The sequence below is a fragment of the Poromitra crassiceps genome (genome assembly GCF_964638095.1).
Source record: "Poromitra crassiceps genome assembly, chromosome: 2".
NCBI lineage: Eukaryota > Metazoa > Chordata > Actinopteri > Beryciformes > Melamphaidae > Poromitra > Poromitra crassiceps.
The window spans coordinates 70,640,675-70,661,018 of NC_139624.1; the positions used below are offsets into that span (position 1 = coordinate 70,640,675).

General features: G+C 41.3%; 1 protein-coding gene across 3 annotated transcripts in view; it reads right to left on the reverse strand.

Annotated features, from left to right (window-relative positions):
- Positions 1 to 20,344, reverse strand: part of arfgef1 (ADP-ribosylation factor guanine nucleotide-exchange factor 1 (brefeldin A-inhibited)) — a 166,085-nt gene that overhangs the window by 17,964 nt on the left and 127,777 nt on the right. For all 3 annotated transcript variants that reach the window (XR_014552483.1, XM_083632059.1, XM_083632058.1), the window contains exons 23-30: positions 19,430 to 19,517; positions 13,455 to 13,495; positions 13,171 to 13,340; positions 5,768 to 5,919; positions 4,399 to 4,571; positions 2,672 to 2,832; positions 1,358 to 1,488; positions 736 to 865 (exon numbers count right to left, since the gene is read on the reverse strand). Coding sequence is in view for 2 of the 3 variants with exons in the window: in XM_083632059.1 (XP_083488185.1) it covers positions 736 to 865; positions 1,358 to 1,488; positions 2,672 to 2,832; positions 4,399 to 4,571; positions 5,768 to 5,919; positions 13,171 to 13,340; positions 13,455 to 13,495; positions 19,430 to 19,517 (1,046 nt within the window). In the remaining variant the exon portion in view is untranslated. The remainder of the gene's footprint in view (positions 1 to 735; positions 866 to 1,357; positions 1,489 to 2,671; positions 2,833 to 4,398; positions 4,572 to 5,767; positions 5,920 to 13,170; positions 13,341 to 13,454; positions 13,496 to 19,429; positions 19,518 to 20,344) is intronic.

The following is a 20,344-nucleotide window of genomic DNA, read 5'->3' on the forward strand; positions in this document are numbered from 1 at the left end:
AAGTGACTTACAATAACACATTTTTGTCAGCAATAGAGCAATCAACTATGCAACACAGTCTATGACAACTACAACTTCTGAAGGAACAGTGGTACAAGTTTAGTTCAGGTTATTTTTTTTATTTTTTTTTTTAAGCGAGAAAGAAGTTAGTTCAAGAAGGGCCCAGATGGAGCCTGAAAAGGTGTGTCTTTAGTCTTTTCCGAAAGATCGGCAGTGATTCGGCCGTCCTGACTGAAGGTGGAAGCTCGTTCCACCATTGAGGTGCCAGGGACGAGAAGAGTCGCGAACGGGATGAGCGACTTTTGAGCCCCCGTAGTGGAGGAGGGGCGAGGCGTCCTGCACTGGTGGAGGAGCGGAGGGAACGGTGAGAGATTTGGAGCCTGACCATAGATTGTAAGTACAGGGGGGCTGTCTGGTGTACTGCCCTGTAGGCCAGAACCAGTGTTTTGAATTGAATGCGTGCCGAGATGGGAAGCCAGTGAAGGTCCCAGAAGGTCACTGTAAAATTCTGGCAACTAGCTCTCAATGGACATCAAAACCAAAAACACTGTAGGAACACGGACTCTATTCCATAGTAAGAAGGCTCTCTGGACATTAGAATGTCAAACTATATTATCCTGTAGGTCAGGAAGAAAGGTTCTATTCTCTCTCTATTCCAATAGTTCCAGCAGTCAAAGCAGTTGTTGGACAACAGGCTGTGAAACAGGTGATGGGGATGGAAGACCTGTGATGTACCTCAGTTTGTTGCTCAGGCAGCTTCATGTTGTCAAAGATCCTGAAGACAATTCTGAACAGGTCCTGCCACCAGTGCTTTACGAAGGTGTGGCCGTAGGTCTTCATCACTTCAAACATCACTGTCAGCCCCCTGGTGGAGACACACACACACACACACACACACACACACACACACACGCGCGCACACACACACACACGCGCGCACACACACACACGCACTTCACTCCTCTGTACCTTTGTACGAGTGAAATTTTAGCTCCTAAATTTAGAATCTTCACAAAAGCCCAACAAGCCTCTTCTTGAATTTCAGAAAGATGTATATGTTTAGAAATATAGTAAATCAGCTATATGGAATGGAGTGGCTGACATATAGTCTGAGGCTACAAAAAGACAAAGGGGAAACATTCTGGAACAAATGGACACTGTTCTTAGCCCATAAAGAATGACTCCTACTCCATTAGTAGGCCTAAAGTAATACTGTACTGTATAAGTCGTAGCACTATTGTACATGTTGTGACCTCTCCTGACCTCATGTTCAGTGTGTAATTTCACTTGAAAAAAGAGATAGAAAAAGAAAAGAAAAGAAAAGAAAAGAAAAAGAAAAAGAAATCCTCCTTCCTACCTGGTCCTGACATCCAGTTTACACCTGTTGATGATGCAGGAGAGCTCAAACAGGATGGGGAACCACCCGCGCACCCACACGCGGTCCTCAGGCGCTACATTCATGTCATCACTGGTGTAGTCTTTGAAAGCCTGCCAGAGAAAGAAGAGCGGTGTTCACCACCTTTTTCTGCCTCTGGTGGAGATTAACCCTCCTACCCACACACTGGTTTAGTGTGTGTGTAGGAGCGACGTGACACACACACACGCACACCTATAGACACTGCACCTCCCCCTGATATGCACACAAAGACTCTTCCTCATGCGTTCCTGGTCCACTTGATGCTGTCAGGGACGAGCAAACCGTTGTGGGCTTTTTTCTGTGCCTAAGATTTACCAGGCTAAGCACATTTAATAAGAATGATAAGGTATGCAGATTTTGCAACACATTTTGGACACATTTCCATATGTCCAGCATTCTGTTCACTTGAGAATATGAGCAGATATGGGATAGATGTAGTCATGCACACTTGCACATCTGCTCTGTACACATAATTATGTAGAGAGCCGTTGACACAATTTGCACACCCCGCTTAAGCTGTTACTTCACATATTTTCATATGCCATGAATTATTATAGTTGAATATTGGTATTCATATTTATCATTTTCAATTGTGTTTCATACCTTCGATTTGCTCTATTCTTGTTCATATCCTAGCCATTGCTATATCCTATTGCTTGCTACTATAACAAACCAATTTCATTCATCTAATCTGATGCACTGCTGCTAAATGCACATCGCCGTTTCGCTGGCTTTACCCCTCACGATGAACCAAGACAAATAGTGCGTTTCCAGCAGGGCCGCTGGAAGTCACTTTAAGCAGGGGGTGCTGGGAGGAAGGGAGTCTCGGGCACCACTGAAAAAAATTGACGGTTTTTGCAAATTTTTTAGACATATTTAGAGGAATATCTCATTTTAAATTAACATTAGGATTATACTGTTGTGATGTAATTATTCAGTATTTTCACCAGCTGTGCTCTTCTTCTTCTTCTCTAGCCTACAAGCATGTAACTTCCTTGATTGTTATTGTCGATAATTCTATTTAAATAGGCTACATTTTCAGTATATCAATAATGCAATCATTTCCCGAAACATTCCCAAAAAAGAAAGGAACATAGTGCACTGCAAAATATTTTTAATTACATTTGTAAAAAAAATAAAAAATAAAAATCATCTCGCCACTAGGGGGTGCTGTAGCACCTGCAGCACCCGTACTTCCCGCGGCCCTGGTTTCCAGTAAGAGAGAAACTGGAGGAGGTGTGGCCTGATGCTAACCTGTGGCCTGTCAGAGACGTATTTGGCGCAGTGTCGGATCAGGCGGATGGCTTCCATGCTGGTGTCTGGGAAGGAGGCGTTACAGGCAAACTCGGACAGACACTTCACGGCATCCTGGAAGGAGTCGATGGTGGCTGCAAAGTGCTTCTCAAATACATTCGCTGGGAGACGGACAGAGAGAGATACAGACAGAGATGAGGGGAAAATGTTTAGAGAAAGAACAAGCCTCGAGTTCAAATCCAACACACCACCTGTGACCACAGGGTGAATGCCGGGCTGGGCTGCCAGTCAAGATAAGAGTGAGGGAATTATTATAGAGGTCTCTGAACTGAACAGAAATCAGGCAGCAGAAACATAAACACAATGGGCAGATAATGTAATAACTTGTCAAAATGTAATAAAAATGTAACGAGTCAAAAACGTAGTAAAAAACACTAACATAACATAAATTTCAAGGTAAGGTAATAACATCACGTGATTACATTTACTAGTGATTATTACCTCAGAAGAGGTGTAACATCATTTTAATTTCTGACATAAGTGGTTACATTCTTCTTATTTTTCCTATAATTACATTATTAGCCATTATTACATAATTTGTCAGTTAAAATAGTTACATGACTTATGAAGCAATAATCACGAGTTAATGTAAGAATGTGATGTCATTACATTTAGAGGGAGTCTTTTATCACATTATTCACAGTTATATGAACAGTTGCTACAGAACTTAAAGCCCTGAAGTATAAAAACAACAACATTCTTCATGTTCCTACAGTTAGATGTTTGAGCTTCACTGTGCAGAATGATGTCTGTGCAGAGTTTGACACTAGAAGGTTGTTTCCACAATCGTCTGCTGAAACTGTAAAATCTTTCTGAGCTCACTGAAAAGGCCATTTTCAACAAGCATGATTTGTGACATCATGAATAGTGGAGCCAATCCCTGTCCAGTATTCAGCAGTTAAAGCCCTTGTTTGTATGCTGTGATTGGCTAGTTATGCTCTAGATAACCCTGATTTGTTGCTTTGGAATTTTTAAATGAGGCAGAAAGAGGGATGTCATTTTAAGGATTTTAACAAGATAATGTCACCTTTTTTTGTGGGGAAAACCATCAGACACAAATTATTATTCAAATGAGAGTATTTTATTTTTACATCTTAAAACATGACTTTAGGGGTCTTTAAAGGATGGCTTTACCGGTAATCAACCCACTTTGTATCATATATAATCTCGATAATATAAGCACATGGACAGTGATTTTACCTTCTCTCTCGGTTTACCTCACGGAGAAAAATGCTCCCGATGCTGCATGCAGAAACTCCGCCCCCACCAGCTGCAAGTCATTAAGGCTTGTTAACGCTCTCCATTGCATACTTAAAAAATAAAAATAAACAATAACAGCCACCCTCGGAGCAGATTCTGCCTCTCAAGCAGAACTTCTGCAGCTCCGTTGTGACGCGTTGTGACGTAAAGCGCGTCAGAACGGAGCGCTTTGCCAGAGGAGGAAATGGGAGATCTCCGTGAGGAAAACACAGAGAGAAGGTAAACACTATCCATGTGCTTATATTACCCAGATTATTAATGATACAAAGTGGGTTGATTACCAGTAAAGCCATCCTTTAAGCTTATGTACGTGTGTGTGTGTGTGTGTGTGTGTGTGTGTGTGTGTGTGTGTGTGTGTGTGTGTGTGTGTGTGTGTGTGTGTACGTGCGTGCGTGCGTTGGACTTACTGACGATATGGCCGGTGGTCTGGAAGGCCAGCTCTACAATGCTCTCATCCTGGTCAGAGGCAGCCAGGTGGAAGACGGAGAAGATGTTCTTCCAGCCTGAGCGGATGTTCCCCGCCTGAGAGTTAACCATCTGGGCTATACAGCGCACCACCATGTCTCTGATGGTGGGAGACCTGGAGAGTAGATGGGGGATGGAGGAGGAGGCGGCAGCAGCAGCGAGGGAAGTGGAAGTAGGAGAGGGACAGAAGTAAAGGGAGGTGAAGAGGCAAAGTGGGGAGAGGTGGGGGGGAAGAAAGGAGGAAGCATAGGAATCAATCAATTAAAATGAGAACATCATCTCTGTCAATTAGCTTTAAAAGCACTCGATAACATTCTCAATCCCATTCTCAGGCAAAATCATTATTCCAGCAGTGGCTGGTCTTGACGCGATGGTTTCTGTCAGGCAGCAACTGTTGCCATAGTGAAGGGCATTCCTACTGTATTTTTGCTCAGTATACTTATGAATGAGAGAAAAGGCTGCTTCTGCTTAACAGTGCTCACATCTCACGCGCGCGCGCACACACACGCACGCACACACACACACACACACACACACACAGTATGAGTGAGTGTAATGGCCACACAGAGCTGCAGGCTTGACATGGCTGCCTGCCATCTCGTCTCTGCTGAAGCTCTCAGCCTGTTCAGTCTGTGGGGGCATTTATACTTAACACTGCTACTCCGCGTCGACGAAAAGTGTGCTGCACGCACACAATTACAATAGGCACATTTACAGGAATCACAAGTCATATGATTGTTCGATTGTAATTCCCGTTGTACTCAAGAGAAGAAGGAAAAATATCTTTTGCATAAATTCACTGATAAGGTGATGTAAACCGACTGAAATGGGTCAGTCAAAATGTCAGCTTGCTGCTCGTCTCGGAGCACTCGACTAAACAATATGCTGACTCACTGTTGTAGAGAAAGACAGAGAGAGAAGGAGAGAGAGAGGCACAGGCACAGGCAGCAAAACCCGACGCGCTGATAGAAAAATCTCCATGGACGCGCCGCGCTGCGCTCAGGCCTCGCCCCCCGACACGCCCCGTGCGATGACGTCATAATCGCCGTGCGCCCTATGCGCTTGGCTGGGCGCGAAGAGTATGCCACAAGCTTTAGTGTGCTGGGCCACTCTGATTCACAGCCCTGCGAGAGACAGCCCTGAAATAGGATCCACTCACAGCCACAATTACAGGCCTTGTGTTGGCAGCCCCGGCACTACGGACATGTATGTGTGCAGTAAGACAAACACACGTGCGTGCGTGTGTGTGTGTGTGTGTGTGTGTGTGTGTGTGTGTGTGTGTGTGTGTGTGTGTGTGCATGTGTTATTTACCTGTTCTTTTTCATGATGTGCTCAAAAGGCCTGAGAAAGTCTTTCTGGAATCTGAAGTTGGCCAGCTCCCCCTTCTCTAAAAATTTCATAGACAGTTGCCTGAGCGAGTCCACTGCGAAAATAGCCACGTCCTCATTGGTATTGCAGCCAACCTGAATGGAAGTGGGAGAGATAAAACATTTCAACATTGCTGGTCTCTTTTAAAACATTTTAATTATACCGCTCTTTGTACCATTTGACTTTCCATTTTCTAAAAAATCCATTAAGTTGAGCTTTTCTTGGTGCCGTTGAGAAACAGTTCATCCCCTTCCAACATGATAAATGACTACGGTACTTGATGATTTGCTTTTAAACAGGCCCAGCTTCACAGTGGGGAGCAGCATTTTAAACGGGCCCAGCTTCACAGTGGGGAGCAGCATTTTAAACGGGCCCAGCTTCACAGTGGGGAGCAGCATTTTAAACGGGCCCAGCTTCACAGTGGGGAGCAGAATTTTAAACAGGCCCAGCTTCACAGTGGGAAGCAGAATTTTAAACGGGTCCAGCTTCACAGTGGGGAGCAGAATTTTAAACGGGCCCAGCTTCACAGTGGGGAGCAGAATTTTAAACGGGCCCAGCTTCACAGTGGGGAGCAGAATTTTTTTTTTTTTCCAAGATTTATTTTATTTATCTTACAGTTGCTCATTCGTTGACAATATTACAGATAAACATTTCTGCTTGAGCATACGCACATTGCGTAAAATAAAACAAGACAAACCAAACAAAATAAACAAATAAATCCCAACCCCATCCCTCCCCCCACCCATCTCCCTTGTATGGATCTCTACATACATACGTACATACATACATACATACATACATACATACATACATACACACATACATACGTACATACAAATAATTTCTAGCATTCATTAAATTAGGTTTGGTCCAGGTAGAGATGTTAATTAGTTATGGTCACCTGTTCTTAGAGACGGTAGCATATCAATAAAGGGCCCCCAAATTTTCTGGAAGGTTGCAGGTTTCTTTCTTACATTATACAGTATCTTCTCTGGAGTACAGTAAGACACGAGCTCGTTAATCCAGTGTCTCTGTGATGGAGATACTTGTGATTTCCAGTTGATCAGTATGCATTTTTTAACTGCAGTACTAGCAAGTAGGATAAAGTATTTCTTGTACTGGTTCACTTCAGCAGAACTCATGTCCCCCAATATCCATAATTTTGGGTCCTGTCCAATTTGAGAGCCTACTATCTCTGAAGTTAATGTAATAACGTACTTCCAAAACTCTTCAATCACGGGGCAGCTCCAAAGCATGTGTAGGAGGTCTCCTTCTGTAACTTTACATCTCGGGCACATGGGGGAAATATTGCTATCCATTTTGTGTAATCTGTAGGGTGTGTAATATGTCCTATGGAGTATATTAAATTGAATTTGCCTGTGTTTTGTGGAAATTAATAGAATCTGAGCCTGCTCCAATAAAAAGCCCCACTCTACCTCATCATAAGTACAATCTAGATCTATTTCCCATTTTCCTTTTGTGGATGTTTTATCATAGTCAGGTAGTTTGTTATTAATTATACCATATATAATGGACGTTAGACCCCTCGTGGTTTTACATAATCTATCACATATATATGTCTCAAATGGAGATTCTTTCGGGATGTCTGGGAAATTGTTTCTAGATTTTTCTTTAATCCATTGTCTGATCTGTAAGTACTTAAAAAAGTTGTGTGCAGGAAGTTTAAACTTTTCGGTTAGTTGTTGGAAATTAGCATATGTGTCATTGATATATAAATCATCAACTGTTCGGATATTTTGGTCTGTCCACTTTCGTAATGTTGCATCAGCAATGTGGTTTGATAGAGCGGGATTATCCATTAGAGGAGTCTTCCTGAGAAACAGAACATTCAAATCTAAAAGTAGGTGGGATTCGCGCCAAGCATCAAATGTATTTAGTATTATAGGGTTCTTTGTAAATGTAGTTAAGTATTTTTTTGTACCCATGAATGGGACTGCCTTTAAAGGAGTGGTCTTCATCTCATGTTGTTCTATTGAGACCCATCTGACCTCGCTGGCTTCTGAATGGAGCCAAATCCACAGTGATCGGAATTGGGAAGCAAGATAGTAGTTTCTAAAATTTGGTAGTTTGAGTCCGCCCTTTGAATATGGGGCCTGTAAAGACACGAATTTAACCCTTGGGTGTTTTTTTTGCCATAAAAAGGGGTTCATTGCTTTATTGAGTTCTTTAAAGAAACTCTTGGGAATTTTAAGAGGGATACACTGAAATAAATAAATAAACTTAGGGAGAATATTCATTTTGATAGTATTGATTCTGCCAATTAGAGATAATGGGAGATCCATCCATCTTTGGAGATCCGTTTTGGTTTGTTCTAATATTTTTGTAAAATTATTTTTAAACATCTGTCTGTTTGACTTGTCTATGTGAATACCCAAATATTTAAAACCATTAGTGCACCATTTCAGTGGATTAGTAAGGGATTTGATACTGCCATCGTGTATATTTAGGGGAAGAACCTCGCTTTTAGAGTAATTTAATTTGTATCCCGAAACCGCACTGTACTTTTTCAGACATTGCATTAATGGGGGTACTGATGAGGGCGGGTCAGCTATATATAACAGGAGATCGTCAGCGTAAAGGGAAAGTTTGTGTTCACTCGTACCAAATTTAATTCCAGCAATGGAGGGGTTTGATCGGATAGCAATGGCTAATGGTTCGATGGCAAGTGCAAAGAGGAAGGGAGAGCTTGGGCAGCCTTGCCGGCAGCCTCTGGATAAGGTGAAAGTGTTGGATAGAACGTCGTTTGTCAAGATATTAGCTTTTGGTGCATTAAAAAGTGTCATGATAAACTGAATGAATTTCTCCCCAAAGTCCATAGCCTCAAGTGTTCTAAAAAGAAAGCTTGGTTCAATCCTATCAAATGCCTTATTGGCATCCATAGATATAATCAGCATGGATTTTTCCTTCTTTTGAGCCGTGTCCAGTATATGTAGTAGTCTCCGTACATTATCCGCTCCATGTCTGTTTTTAATAAACCCTGTCTGGTCCGCATGGATCACCTTTGGAATAATGTTTTCCAGCCTGAGCGCTATTAATTTGGATAAAATCTTATAGTCTGCATTAAGGAGACTGAGGGGCCTATATGAGTCACATTTTTGTCTGTCTTTGCCCGGTTTTGGGAGAAGTATGATTGTTGCCACCTCCAATGTGTCTGGTAATTTTTTATTTTCAAAAGCTTCTTTAATCATATTTGTAAGGGGGACCAGTAATTTATCTGAGAAGGCCTTGTAATATTCTATCGGGAAGCCATCTGGTCCAGGTGTTTTATTATTCTGTAAAGATTTCAAGGCTTGGAGCACTTCATTATCAGATATATCGGCGTTGAGTTGTTCTTTATCATTAGCTTGCACTTTGGGGAGAGGTATTCCATCTAAAAATGTTTTTGCTCCATTGTTGTCATCGGGATGCTCCGTTTTATATAAATCTTCATAAAATGTCTTAAATTCTGCATTTATTGTTTTTGAGTTGACAAGTTGTCTGCCGTCTTCTGTTACTATTGAGTGTATGAATTTTTCAGATTCTTCTTTTTTAATTTGCCACGCTAGTAGTTTGCTTGTTTTATTTCCAAATTCGTAATAATGATAGTTGGTCCTGGCCATAGCTGCTTCTGCTTTATTAGTACACATGTTATTGTACAGCATCCTTGTTTTGGTTAAAGTATTAAGATGTTCCTCCTTTTTGGTAGCATAATGTTCCTGCTCCAGTTTTCTAATATCTTTCTCTAATTTGGCCAGTGTTTCTCTGTTCTCTTTCGCCTTATAGGCGCTATATGATAGGATCTGACCTCTCATATATGCCTTTAATGCTTCCCAAATGTTGGCATGTGAAGAGGAATTGGCATTTGCTGTAAGAAATATTTCTATGTTGGTGGTCATATGTATAATAAATTTGGGGTCTTTTAGCATGAAATTTCTAAATCTCCATCTACGAGGTGAAGGCTGCGGAGTGCTAGTCATCCAGGTGAGTTTTAAGGGATTGTGATCCGATAATGTGGCTGCTAGATAGGAGCAATCTTTTATTGTAGACATCATATTTTGCGGCACTACGAACATATCAATTCTGGAGTAGGTGTTATGTGTGGCTGAAAAAAAGGAAAAATCCCTCTGGTTTGGGTTAAGTGTCCGCCATACTTCCGTTACACCTATGTCTTTCATACCCTGGTTCAATACTGTAGCTGCTTTTGTTAATGAAATTGATTTGGGTGATGAGCGATCCATTGCTGGATTTAAAACCAAGTTAAAGTCTCCTCCCACAATGCACTGACCATCAATTGTAGCTAGTTTCAAAATTAAGTTGTTAAAGAATGCTGGATCGTCATGGTTGGGCCCGTATATATTTACTAGGGTTACCCTGTTCATATTTACTATGCAATCTATAAGTAAAAATCTACCATCTCTATCTTTCTCAATTGAGTTTAATTTAAAATTTAGTTTTTTATTAATGAGCAAGGCTACTCCTCTTGCGTTTGAGGCGTATGAAGAAAAGAAAACTTTACCCACCCAGTCCCTACGTAGTTTCAAATGTTCTGAATCTGTAAGGTGGCTCTCCTGAATAAAAGCAATATCCACTTGCTGTCTCTTTAAATATGTTATTATTTTTTTCCTCTTTATTGGTGAATTTACCCCTCTGATATTCCAAGATATACACGTCAACTGACTCATAACTTTAGTTTTTTATGTAAATGTCTCAGTAATGTATGCATCTTAAATGTAATGTTAGGGCTCGACCTGGACCAAAAAGCACCAATCATATTTATGTAAATACACAATGTAGTTTTAGCGAGAGACCATACAAAACCCCAAAACGTTAAATTAAAAACCTGCCTAATAAAATCCCCTAAACAAAACAACATTAGGTAGGTAACTTACCACACTGCAGTGGTGGTCCAGACAACTGCTGGAATTAAGATTGATCACCATAACTCTTTGCAATATATATTGCTATACTGGTACGTTTTGCAGGTTGAGAGGTCAGAAATGAGAAGCAAACCGTTAAAGTGGAAAATAACTGTTCAGATCGCTATGTGAACCCATCTTTGTAGTAGTACAACCTTAAAATATGTTTTTGACATTCTGTCATCTTATAGCATAATCATGTGTCATGATCCTCTTGTTGTGTTATAAGAGTGTCTTGCTGCAAGAAAAACAAAAATAAAAAAGAATGGGGAGAGAAAAAGAAAAGAAAAAAGAAATCGCAGCTTTAGGCTGTTTAAAGAGCATTAGCCCATAGCAGGTCAGTTGAAAGTTATCTCGTTTTGCTCTTTTATGTTATTGACCACTGTAAAATGTAAAACCATAAACACCCCAAACCCGAAGATAGTCTCTTCAAAAACTGCAGCCTGCATTGTAAATACAATGGCAGCCTCTGCAACACATTCAGCAACGCTTCTCTCTTGAACGTACCATGGCAGCCTCTGCAACACATTCAGCAACGCTTCTCTCTTGAACGTACATGGCAGCTTCTGCAACACCTTCAACAACACTTCTTTCTTGAACATACATGGTATCTCTCGTGCACGTGTAGAGCAGCCACATTTGTTTACAAACATCTCTCTGCCTAACGCACACAGCAGCAATTGTCAATCGTTTAGGAACATTTCTCTCTTGAACGTTGCCTATTATACTAGGCCCACAATTTTACTCACGCAAATCTCTCAGGAAGCTTTGAGCATCGGCTGGAGTGGGGAGAAACTTGACTGTCCCTTGGTGCTTGATGCGAAGTTGAGCAGGGTATAGCAGAGCGTACTCTATTCCTTTCTCTCGCAGAGCCCTCTTCACCGGCATGAACTCGTCTCTCCTCCGTTGAAGATCTGCGCTGTAATCGGGGTAGAAGGATATCCTCTTGTTCTCGTACGTGATGTCACCCTTGGTTCTGGCGAGCCGAAGAACTTTTTCCTTGTCTCTGAAGTTGAGGAATTTGGCAATGAAGGGACGTGGTCTGTCATTGGAGGTTTTCCCGATGCGGTGTGCTCTCTCCAAAGTAGCAGGTAAGGCGAAGTTATCATTTCCCAGCACTTGTGGTATGAATCGTTCGAGAAATTCCACCGCATCTCGACCCTCTGCTTGCTCCGGGATATTCAGTATTCTGACGTTTGATCTTCTGCTACGGTTCTCCAGATCGTCCGTTTTATCTTTAAGATGGTTTATCATTTTGCGCATCTTCACAACGTCATCGCGTGTTTCTTTGATGTTATCTTCATTTGCTCCCACTCGTGTTTCCATCTCTTGGACTTGTTCAGACAGCGTAGTGAGCGCCGTCTCCATTCTTGTCAGAGTAACTTGAATGTTGGCAGTTTTCTTGTCGATGTGCTTGGTTAAGTCGTCTTTAGATTCTTGGATAGCCTGCAGGAGTTTGTTGAGGCTAGCGCCTGTTTCTTCATGCCCGTCCGCCATGTTGGGAGCAGAATTTTAAACGGGCCCAGCTTCACAGTGGGGAGCAGAATTTTAGCAAGAGAGATATTCTGAGATATTAACATCTCAGAAAGATTCCCACCATGCAATTGATGGTCACCAGTGGCAGAAGGAAGGGGAAGGAAGTCTTGTACATTTCTCTCAACTACCCTGACCCAACTCACTTATCCTGTCTCCGCCCACCTTGGGGCAGTTTACTCTCAAGAGTATGGGCCCACACAATATGATCAATATTACAAAAAACTAATAATGAAAAAAAAAATAGCCCCTTCAGATTATCTCTAGAGCCCAACCGATATATCGGTCCACTGATATTATCGGCCGATAACCGATATATCGGTATCGGCCGATATGTTGGCCGATATGCCGATATTTTTTTATTTTGTATTTTTTAAGTTATAGACAGCATGTTGTGTATATTTGATCTTTTTTCTGAACTAAAGTTATATTTTATATTTGTTCTATTTGTGTTTTTGTATTTCTAGTTATTTATAATGATTAAACTCCCAGTTCAGTTTACTGTTTCATTGCATTGATGTCATTTTGGACAATAAAATGTATTGATAAGCTGTAAAATATCCTGCCTGCATTACATATCTCAAGTCATGTCAAGTCATATCTTTGTCAAGTGCTTGAAATTTGAGGGATCATTACAAAAACATTGTGTAATATAATATGTATATAAGAATATCGGCAGATATATCGATATCTGAATTTCTTTACTCCATAATATCGGCCTCAAAAAATCGGTCGGGCTCCTTATCTCCGTTCATTTTGTCTCCCTTGTGACTTGTCCATTGCTATCTTTCATTCATCACCATTTTGCCAAGTTGCCCTGTATATCTCTTTTACTGGAGAGACCAAGCAGCGCCCATCTGGTTTTAGTTTTCCCTGAAGTGACCAATCCTCACCCACCTTGTTGAAGTGGTCTCCAATGACCTCCCAGATCCTGGACCACTGCAGCCTGATGCGGCCCATGTTGTAGTAGGAGATCTCCACTATCTTCTGCAGGCTGAACATACGCGGGTGTGTGGGCGAGGCCAGCTCATCCATGGACACAGCACACAGCCAGCGCACAAAGTCCACTGACAAACATGAGCAAAGTCAAGAGGCTGCTGTGACATACGAGCAACAAAAAGAACTACAATCTATCTGGCCTCAGAGTGATCATAATATGTGGTCCAATTGGCCAGACTCACCTATTGCATTACCATCCAGTCTGGTGGAACCTGTGAATATCCTAAAGGAGACAAATATGTGACAATGTTTATTTGTATGAAATGATGCATTGGCAACACTTTAAGACAATATAGAGAGGCAAAGTGAACGTCACTTCCTGCTTTTCTCCCTGTACCAGCGCTGGAAAAAATATGAATGGCGGTGAACGGAGAATAACGTTACTTTTTTGATCCCGTTTGAATTGTGCCACGGGTGCCAACGTTAACTTTGTAAATTTAAAACTTAACTTTGTATGTCAAGAAAGTCGCACTTTGTCGCCAAACTGTTGCACTAAAAGTTATAAATCAGAAAGACTACATGCACCGTCGCCTAAGTAACGTCACTTTCTCTACCGGCAAAGCAACGTTTCAGTTTGGCTCTCTATAGATGGGCAATTGTGTCCAGAATTATGAGCATAAGGGGCGCGTTGCCTGGGTTGATATGTCTTGAAGCGTACATATAATATTAAATATATATACTGTGATCATATCTTTGTTGGTTGGGGGTGGGGTTGTCCTGCGGGGAAGGGGGTTCTGAGTGAATCTGGTTGTGTATGTGGTTGTATAGGTTTTATGTAAATGTTTGTTTGTTTTTCATTTTTCTTTCTTGTAAAAAAGAAATCGACTCAATAAAAAAATTTACAAAAAAAAAGAAAATAAGGGGGGCGGAACCAGAGCCGTATAATAGAAGAGTTCCGACATCTCCATTCACTCCAATGGACCAGTTTTTACTCGCAAGAGTTCCAGGAAGTAAGGTCCTGGATTAAGCAGCACTGTCGAGTTGCAGCAAAATAGACAGTTTGAGTTGTACTCTGAAATGGGTTTTTTCCCCCTTGAATCAAATTGTACATTATCAGCTTTATTTTAGCATGCAAAAGTAGCGCAAGACCCATTCCTGGCTGTACATTGGCTAATGAGTTTCGCATTTTGGTCCTCCGCTGACGCCACTCTCTCTCTAGAGCAGCGTTTCTCAACTGGTGGGGGCCGTTTTGATTGGGTCGCGGACATTGGCCAATTATTATTATTTTTATTTTTTTCTTTCATATTTCATTTGAGTTCAATTCAGATTATTGAAACTGGATTAGCCTGACCAGTTTTACTTGTTTAACAAGCTGAAGCATAATGCTCTGCCTGTAATTCAAGAGAAGTCTGCCTTTTCATTTCATATTTAATTTGAGTTAAATTCAGATGATTGAAACTGGATTAGCATGACCAGGTTAACTTGTTTTATTATTATTATTATTATTATTATTATTATTATTATTATTATTATTATCATTATTATTATTATTATTGTGCTTGCTGACAAGCAAGGCACCATCTTGAAGTCCCACATACTTAATATTTTTATTCTTCCATCCGCCAAAAAAGTTTGCCGCGTAATAACTCCCCCAATTTTTGCGCCACATAGACATGCCAGACCTCAAAATGACCGGCTTATTGAGGACAGGTGTGCTATGACTTTGCTAAGGGTTTGTGAAAGCGGTTTGGCCGCAATTCGCCATTAAGCGCCATTTTTTTCCCCCATTGACTTGCATGGGGTTTGGAAAAATCTTGCAAAATCTTGCAGTAAATTAGCTGTCATTCAGAAACCATAACAGCTAGAGCTACGAAACTTGGTAGGGAGGTGCACTGAGGGGTCTTTTACTATCCCCGAAAAAATTGCACCAATTGACCATATGGTGGCGCTATAACAGCCCTCCTTACCTTTTGGTCCATAACTTGTGAACCGTAGGGTCTATCATCAAAATTATTTTTTTCCCTGGATTCCTTGGGTCCTCCCGCATCTACTCAACTAGGCCACGACCATTTGCGTCTGACTAGATTTTCCGCCATTTTGCATTTTGTCCAAAACCGTTTTTTTGCCATTTCTCCTTGAAATTTTGTCCAATCTTCACCAAACCAACGCACACATCATGTGGGGACTGTCCTGCACAACACTGATTTGGAAGTTTTTGAAAAAAACGCACCGTTGCGATATAATCCACTTCCAACTTTCTGTGGGTGGGGCCTATTTCACAAAGATCGTCCGATGCTAACCAAACTTGGTACAGGTGTGGAGGGATGTACTCTGAGCCTATAGGAGAAGTATTTTGTCATTTAGCCTTTAGGGGGCGCTATAGCAGCATTCAGTGCCTGTCCCTTCTCAATTGTTTTATTTTGAAGGGCGGCAGGAAGTGCGGATTCATTCTCATTATGGCCAGCCTTCCTTCTTGTATGACACTTGACACTTGACGCACGCACGCTATTGTACAGACAACAGACACACCTATGCTTGTATCACAGTGGGTATATCACTCATGGTCTCACTCTCATTTGCATACTGTATGTTTTCAGCAGCTCCAACTCTTCTCTGTTAAAAACCAAATGCTAAAAGTGTACTGGAAACAGGAATCCGGTGAGATTTGACCAGATAAATAGAGCTAAAGAGCAACTCTGAGCAGCAGCGTTGCATGTTGGGTAGAGCAGTGTTGCATCTTGGGTAGAGAGAATGATATACACTTGTCGCCAACCATGGGAGGCCTGTCTGTTCTGTTAGCTGCTGTGTTAATGTAGCATGGAAACATGTCCAGAAAACAATGAATGAACAAAATGAACTGAACTCATGGGTAAGTGTCACCACTTTGTGATTGTTCATTATATACAGCCAGCTGGGTTTGAAAACATAATGGAAGAGATAGCCTAGTGTGAATGGAGGCTGTTAACAACATCAACTGTGCCTTATAGGCTAACCTCAGCCAGCCAAAACAAACACCTTGTCCCCCTGGCGTTAGGACACACTGTTCATCAATGTTTGGGACTAGTTGCAACAAGCTAATTGAGCTAATGCTAGCGTTAGGCCAGCGTTTCTCAACTGGTGGGTAGCGTCGCGGGGCCGTTTTGATTGGATCGCGGACATTGACTTTTTTTTTTTTTTTTTTTTTCATTTGTTAAATTCAGATTATTGAAACTGGATTAGCCTGACCAGTTTTACTTGTTTAACAAGCTGAAGCATATGCTCTGCCTGTAATTCAAGAGAAGTCTGCCTTTTCATTTCATATTTAATTTTAGTTCAATTCAGATGATTGAAACTGGATTAGCATGGCCCCAGTTTAATTAAAAGTTATGACCAGTTTAACTAAAAAGCATATAGCCTGCCTGTGATTCAAGAAAAGTCTGCCTTTTATTACATATTTCATACAGTTCAAATAAGACTTTCTGACCATGACCAGTTTGACTTGTTTAAATTTAAAAACATATAGGCCTGTAATTCAAGTCTGCCTTATTTCAATTGGTTTTTAGCCCTAGCTGCACTTCTGTTGCACTTTTTTGTTCATTTGACAGTGCATGAAGGCATTGTGTATTAAATAAATGCGCTATTTTTTGTGCAATAAATTTGAGTGGTTTAAAAAAAAATCTGAAATTTGGGTCGCGACTTCATGACAAGGAAAATAGTGGGTCCTGAGGCTACACCAGTTGAGAACCACTGCGTTAGGCGTTAGTTAGCATGCTACCCAAGCAGCTTCTCTGGCTGACTGGACACATGACAACCGATCAGCAACTCTGTAACAAAACTAAAAGGGTAACATTACTTTGGTGACCAGGGACTATTATCAGTACATTTGACTTCTTACACTAACATAATGGAAGATAGCCTACATTAGTTACTGGCTGATTAGATGCAGCCATTGATAGCTTTTCACTTGTGTGTTTGCAGCTCTGGTAAGCCTGCTAGTTTTGTAAACAGTTGTTGTCGCAACCATAAACATGAATGACACTACAAGGAATACTACTTCTCTGGAGGTTATCATGTCCTATTATCCTTGAGACAGTTGGAGACATTTACAATACATGGTAATTATTGATGCTGTAGTTTGCAGGTAATGTAGTTTTAGATTGCAGAGATTGGGCCAGCCTTTTGTGTCTCTCTAGTAGGCTACAACCAGTCTGACTTCCCCACCTACCAAGTACTTCTACTCCAAAGTCCTTTTACTCACATAGGCACCCCCATAACTACTTAGTCCCCCTAGGTCCATGGGCAGGGACTTTGGAAGCCAGGCGGTGCATGGCGAGGACAGCAAGCACAATTACATTTTCGTTAGGAAATGTAGACATTCTAGTTATTATTATTATTAATAACTTGTTTAAAAACATATAGGCATGTAATTCAAGTCTGCCTTTTATTTCATATTTCATACAGTTCAAATAAGACTTTCTGAGCATGACCAGTTTGACTTGTTTAAATTTAAAAACATATAGGCCTGTAATTCAAGTCTGCCTTATTTCAATTGGTTTTTAGCCCTAGTTGCACTTCTGTTGCACTTTTTTGTTAATTTGAGGTTTATAACAGTGCATGAAGGCATTTTGTATTAAATTAACTATTTTTTGTGCAATAAATTTGAGTGGTTTAAAAAAAAATCTGAAATTTGGGTCGCGACTTCATGACAAGGAAAATAGTGGGTCCTGAGGCTACACCAGTTGAGAACCACGGCTCTAGAGGACACTAGGCAGAACCATTCTGATGCAAAAAGGAAGATGCTAGCCGAAGTTACTGTGTATATTAGCCATGATTATAATGTTCAACTGCCTTTGCATGCATTTGTTTTAGCAATGTGGCTTGAAGAAATGGTTTTCTCTTGGATAGGAAATGGTTCCCCTCTTCACATTGTTCTGGTAAATTGCCTTCTAGAGACAAACATTTGTCGGTCTTCACAACCTTCATGGTTGCGCCAAAACTTATGACCAACAGAATGCTTTGTTCATCACAGCCCATTATGCTTAGCACATTGATTTAGTGCCATTTGTCAACCGTCATCCAAGTGCAAGGCAATACTGTGCCATGTATGAACCAGTTTAACTATGAGAAAAGACAGATTCCTCTGAAACAATACACAGATGGACTACAGTGAAGATCCCCAACAGTAACCGCTGACTAATCAGCTCAAACTTTCTATACACCAGATCGGCAATACGTCATTTTATAGGCGGCTGCTGGCGGCACATGTTCCCGCCTCAATGTCAAATAGCACTACCAAAAAAATGTATGTTCCTATATGAAGGAAGCCCCCGGGAGGCACGGGGAGAACATGCAAACTCTACACAGAAGGGCCCGTTTGACGACCCCACCCGGGTGGTGGACATTCGAGGACATGCGGACGGGCACGCATTCCTTCAGCGCTCACAGCGTCCCAGGTGGGAATCGAACCCAGGACCTTCGAGCTGTGAGGCGACAGCGCTTACCACTGCACCACCGTACCCCCCGGAAATATTACTTTGACCCATCTAAAATCATAATAATAATAATAATACATTGGATTTATATAGTGCTTTTCCAAATGCTCAAAGACGCTTCACAATAGAAAACAATATAATACCATAACTTAAGAATAGAGAAATAGAGAAAATAAATAAAAGGTGAGGGAGGAAGGAGTTCATGGGTTGAAAGCAAGGGTGAAAAGGTGGGTTTTGAGGGCGTGTTTAAATGATGACAAAGTGTCTGCTTGACGGATATGGCTGTGGAGGGCGTTCCAGAGGGTGGGGGCAGCTGCAGCGAAGGCCCTGTCGCCCCAGGTCATCATGTGACTCATGACCCGTCTCTGACCTAGTTCTGGTGTCCGCCTGTTGCTACTTTAGTCTTCCGACATTAAATGCTGTTGTAGTGGAGCCCAGCGTCGTTGTAGGCTACTTGGCTCGGGGGTAAATATGTGACATGAGTCACATGATTTTAGATGGGTCAAAGTCATAGATTGTATCTTGCCCATTCTATGGCCAGGCGAGTTGTAATATATTGTCATGTCATGGTGTTTTGGGGTCATTAATAAACAAGATTGATTCTGTTATTTTTCTAGAATCTCTTTGGTAGTGCTATTTTACATTGAAGTCAACGGGGAGAGGCTTGTGTTTTCTCCCTAAAAGGGGGTGGGGCTTAATTGCTGATCTGATATATATATAGGGTGTTCAACCAGACCAATCTGTACCTGTCCACAGCCACCACCACACTCTGAGAGCTGGTCTCTCCGATGGACTCCTGGATGCTGGCAATCTGCTTACGGTCCTGCCCTCCAACTAGAGATGACAGCACAGAGGACATCAGACACCTCATGCTAAACAACACACATATGGTCTATGGCAGGGATCAGCAAGTAAGTATGGCCTCTGGCCATTTTTTTCCTACATAATCAAGGAACATAATCAAAGGCTAATTTCAGAAATTGATTGATAAAAAAAATGCAACTGGAATTTGCGACAGATGGCTTATAAAACACGCATTTGTGGGAGATGCAGAGAATGGATAAGAATAAGAAATAAAAGAGGATATCGGGCCAGTAATGGTCTATTTACGTCATAAAATGCTCTTAAGGAGTTTGGTTTTATTTCCTGTTTCCATATTGTGAATAATAAATGTGTATCATTTTAATTTGGACAATGACTGACTGACTGACTGACACATCACCACCTGGACTGACCAAAGCAGAGGCTAACTTATTCTAATAATTATTATTTTACATACTTTTCATCACATACAATGTAGCATTTATTTAAAAATATTCACTCATCGTTTGCGTGCTGGAGGTATTCCGTTTTGTGCTGCTGTGTGAAGTTAGCTAAACATTTAACCTGCTAGCTAGCAAGAGAAAAATGTCACTATCAAAACGTCTAAAGTGGAAAGTTGACAGCGAAAATTAGGGCATTCAAAGAAGAATGGAAAGACAAACTATGCGTTCATCCTACCTGGTTTCATGAATGCAAAGCTGGTGCGTCTTATCTGCACTGAAGTTGTCGCTGCTTGCAAGGATTCAGGAATATAATTAATATGAGACGGCACCATGAGACGGAGCATGGCACTGAACTGCTGTTATTTTTTCATACCACACATCGCATGTCGGCTATTT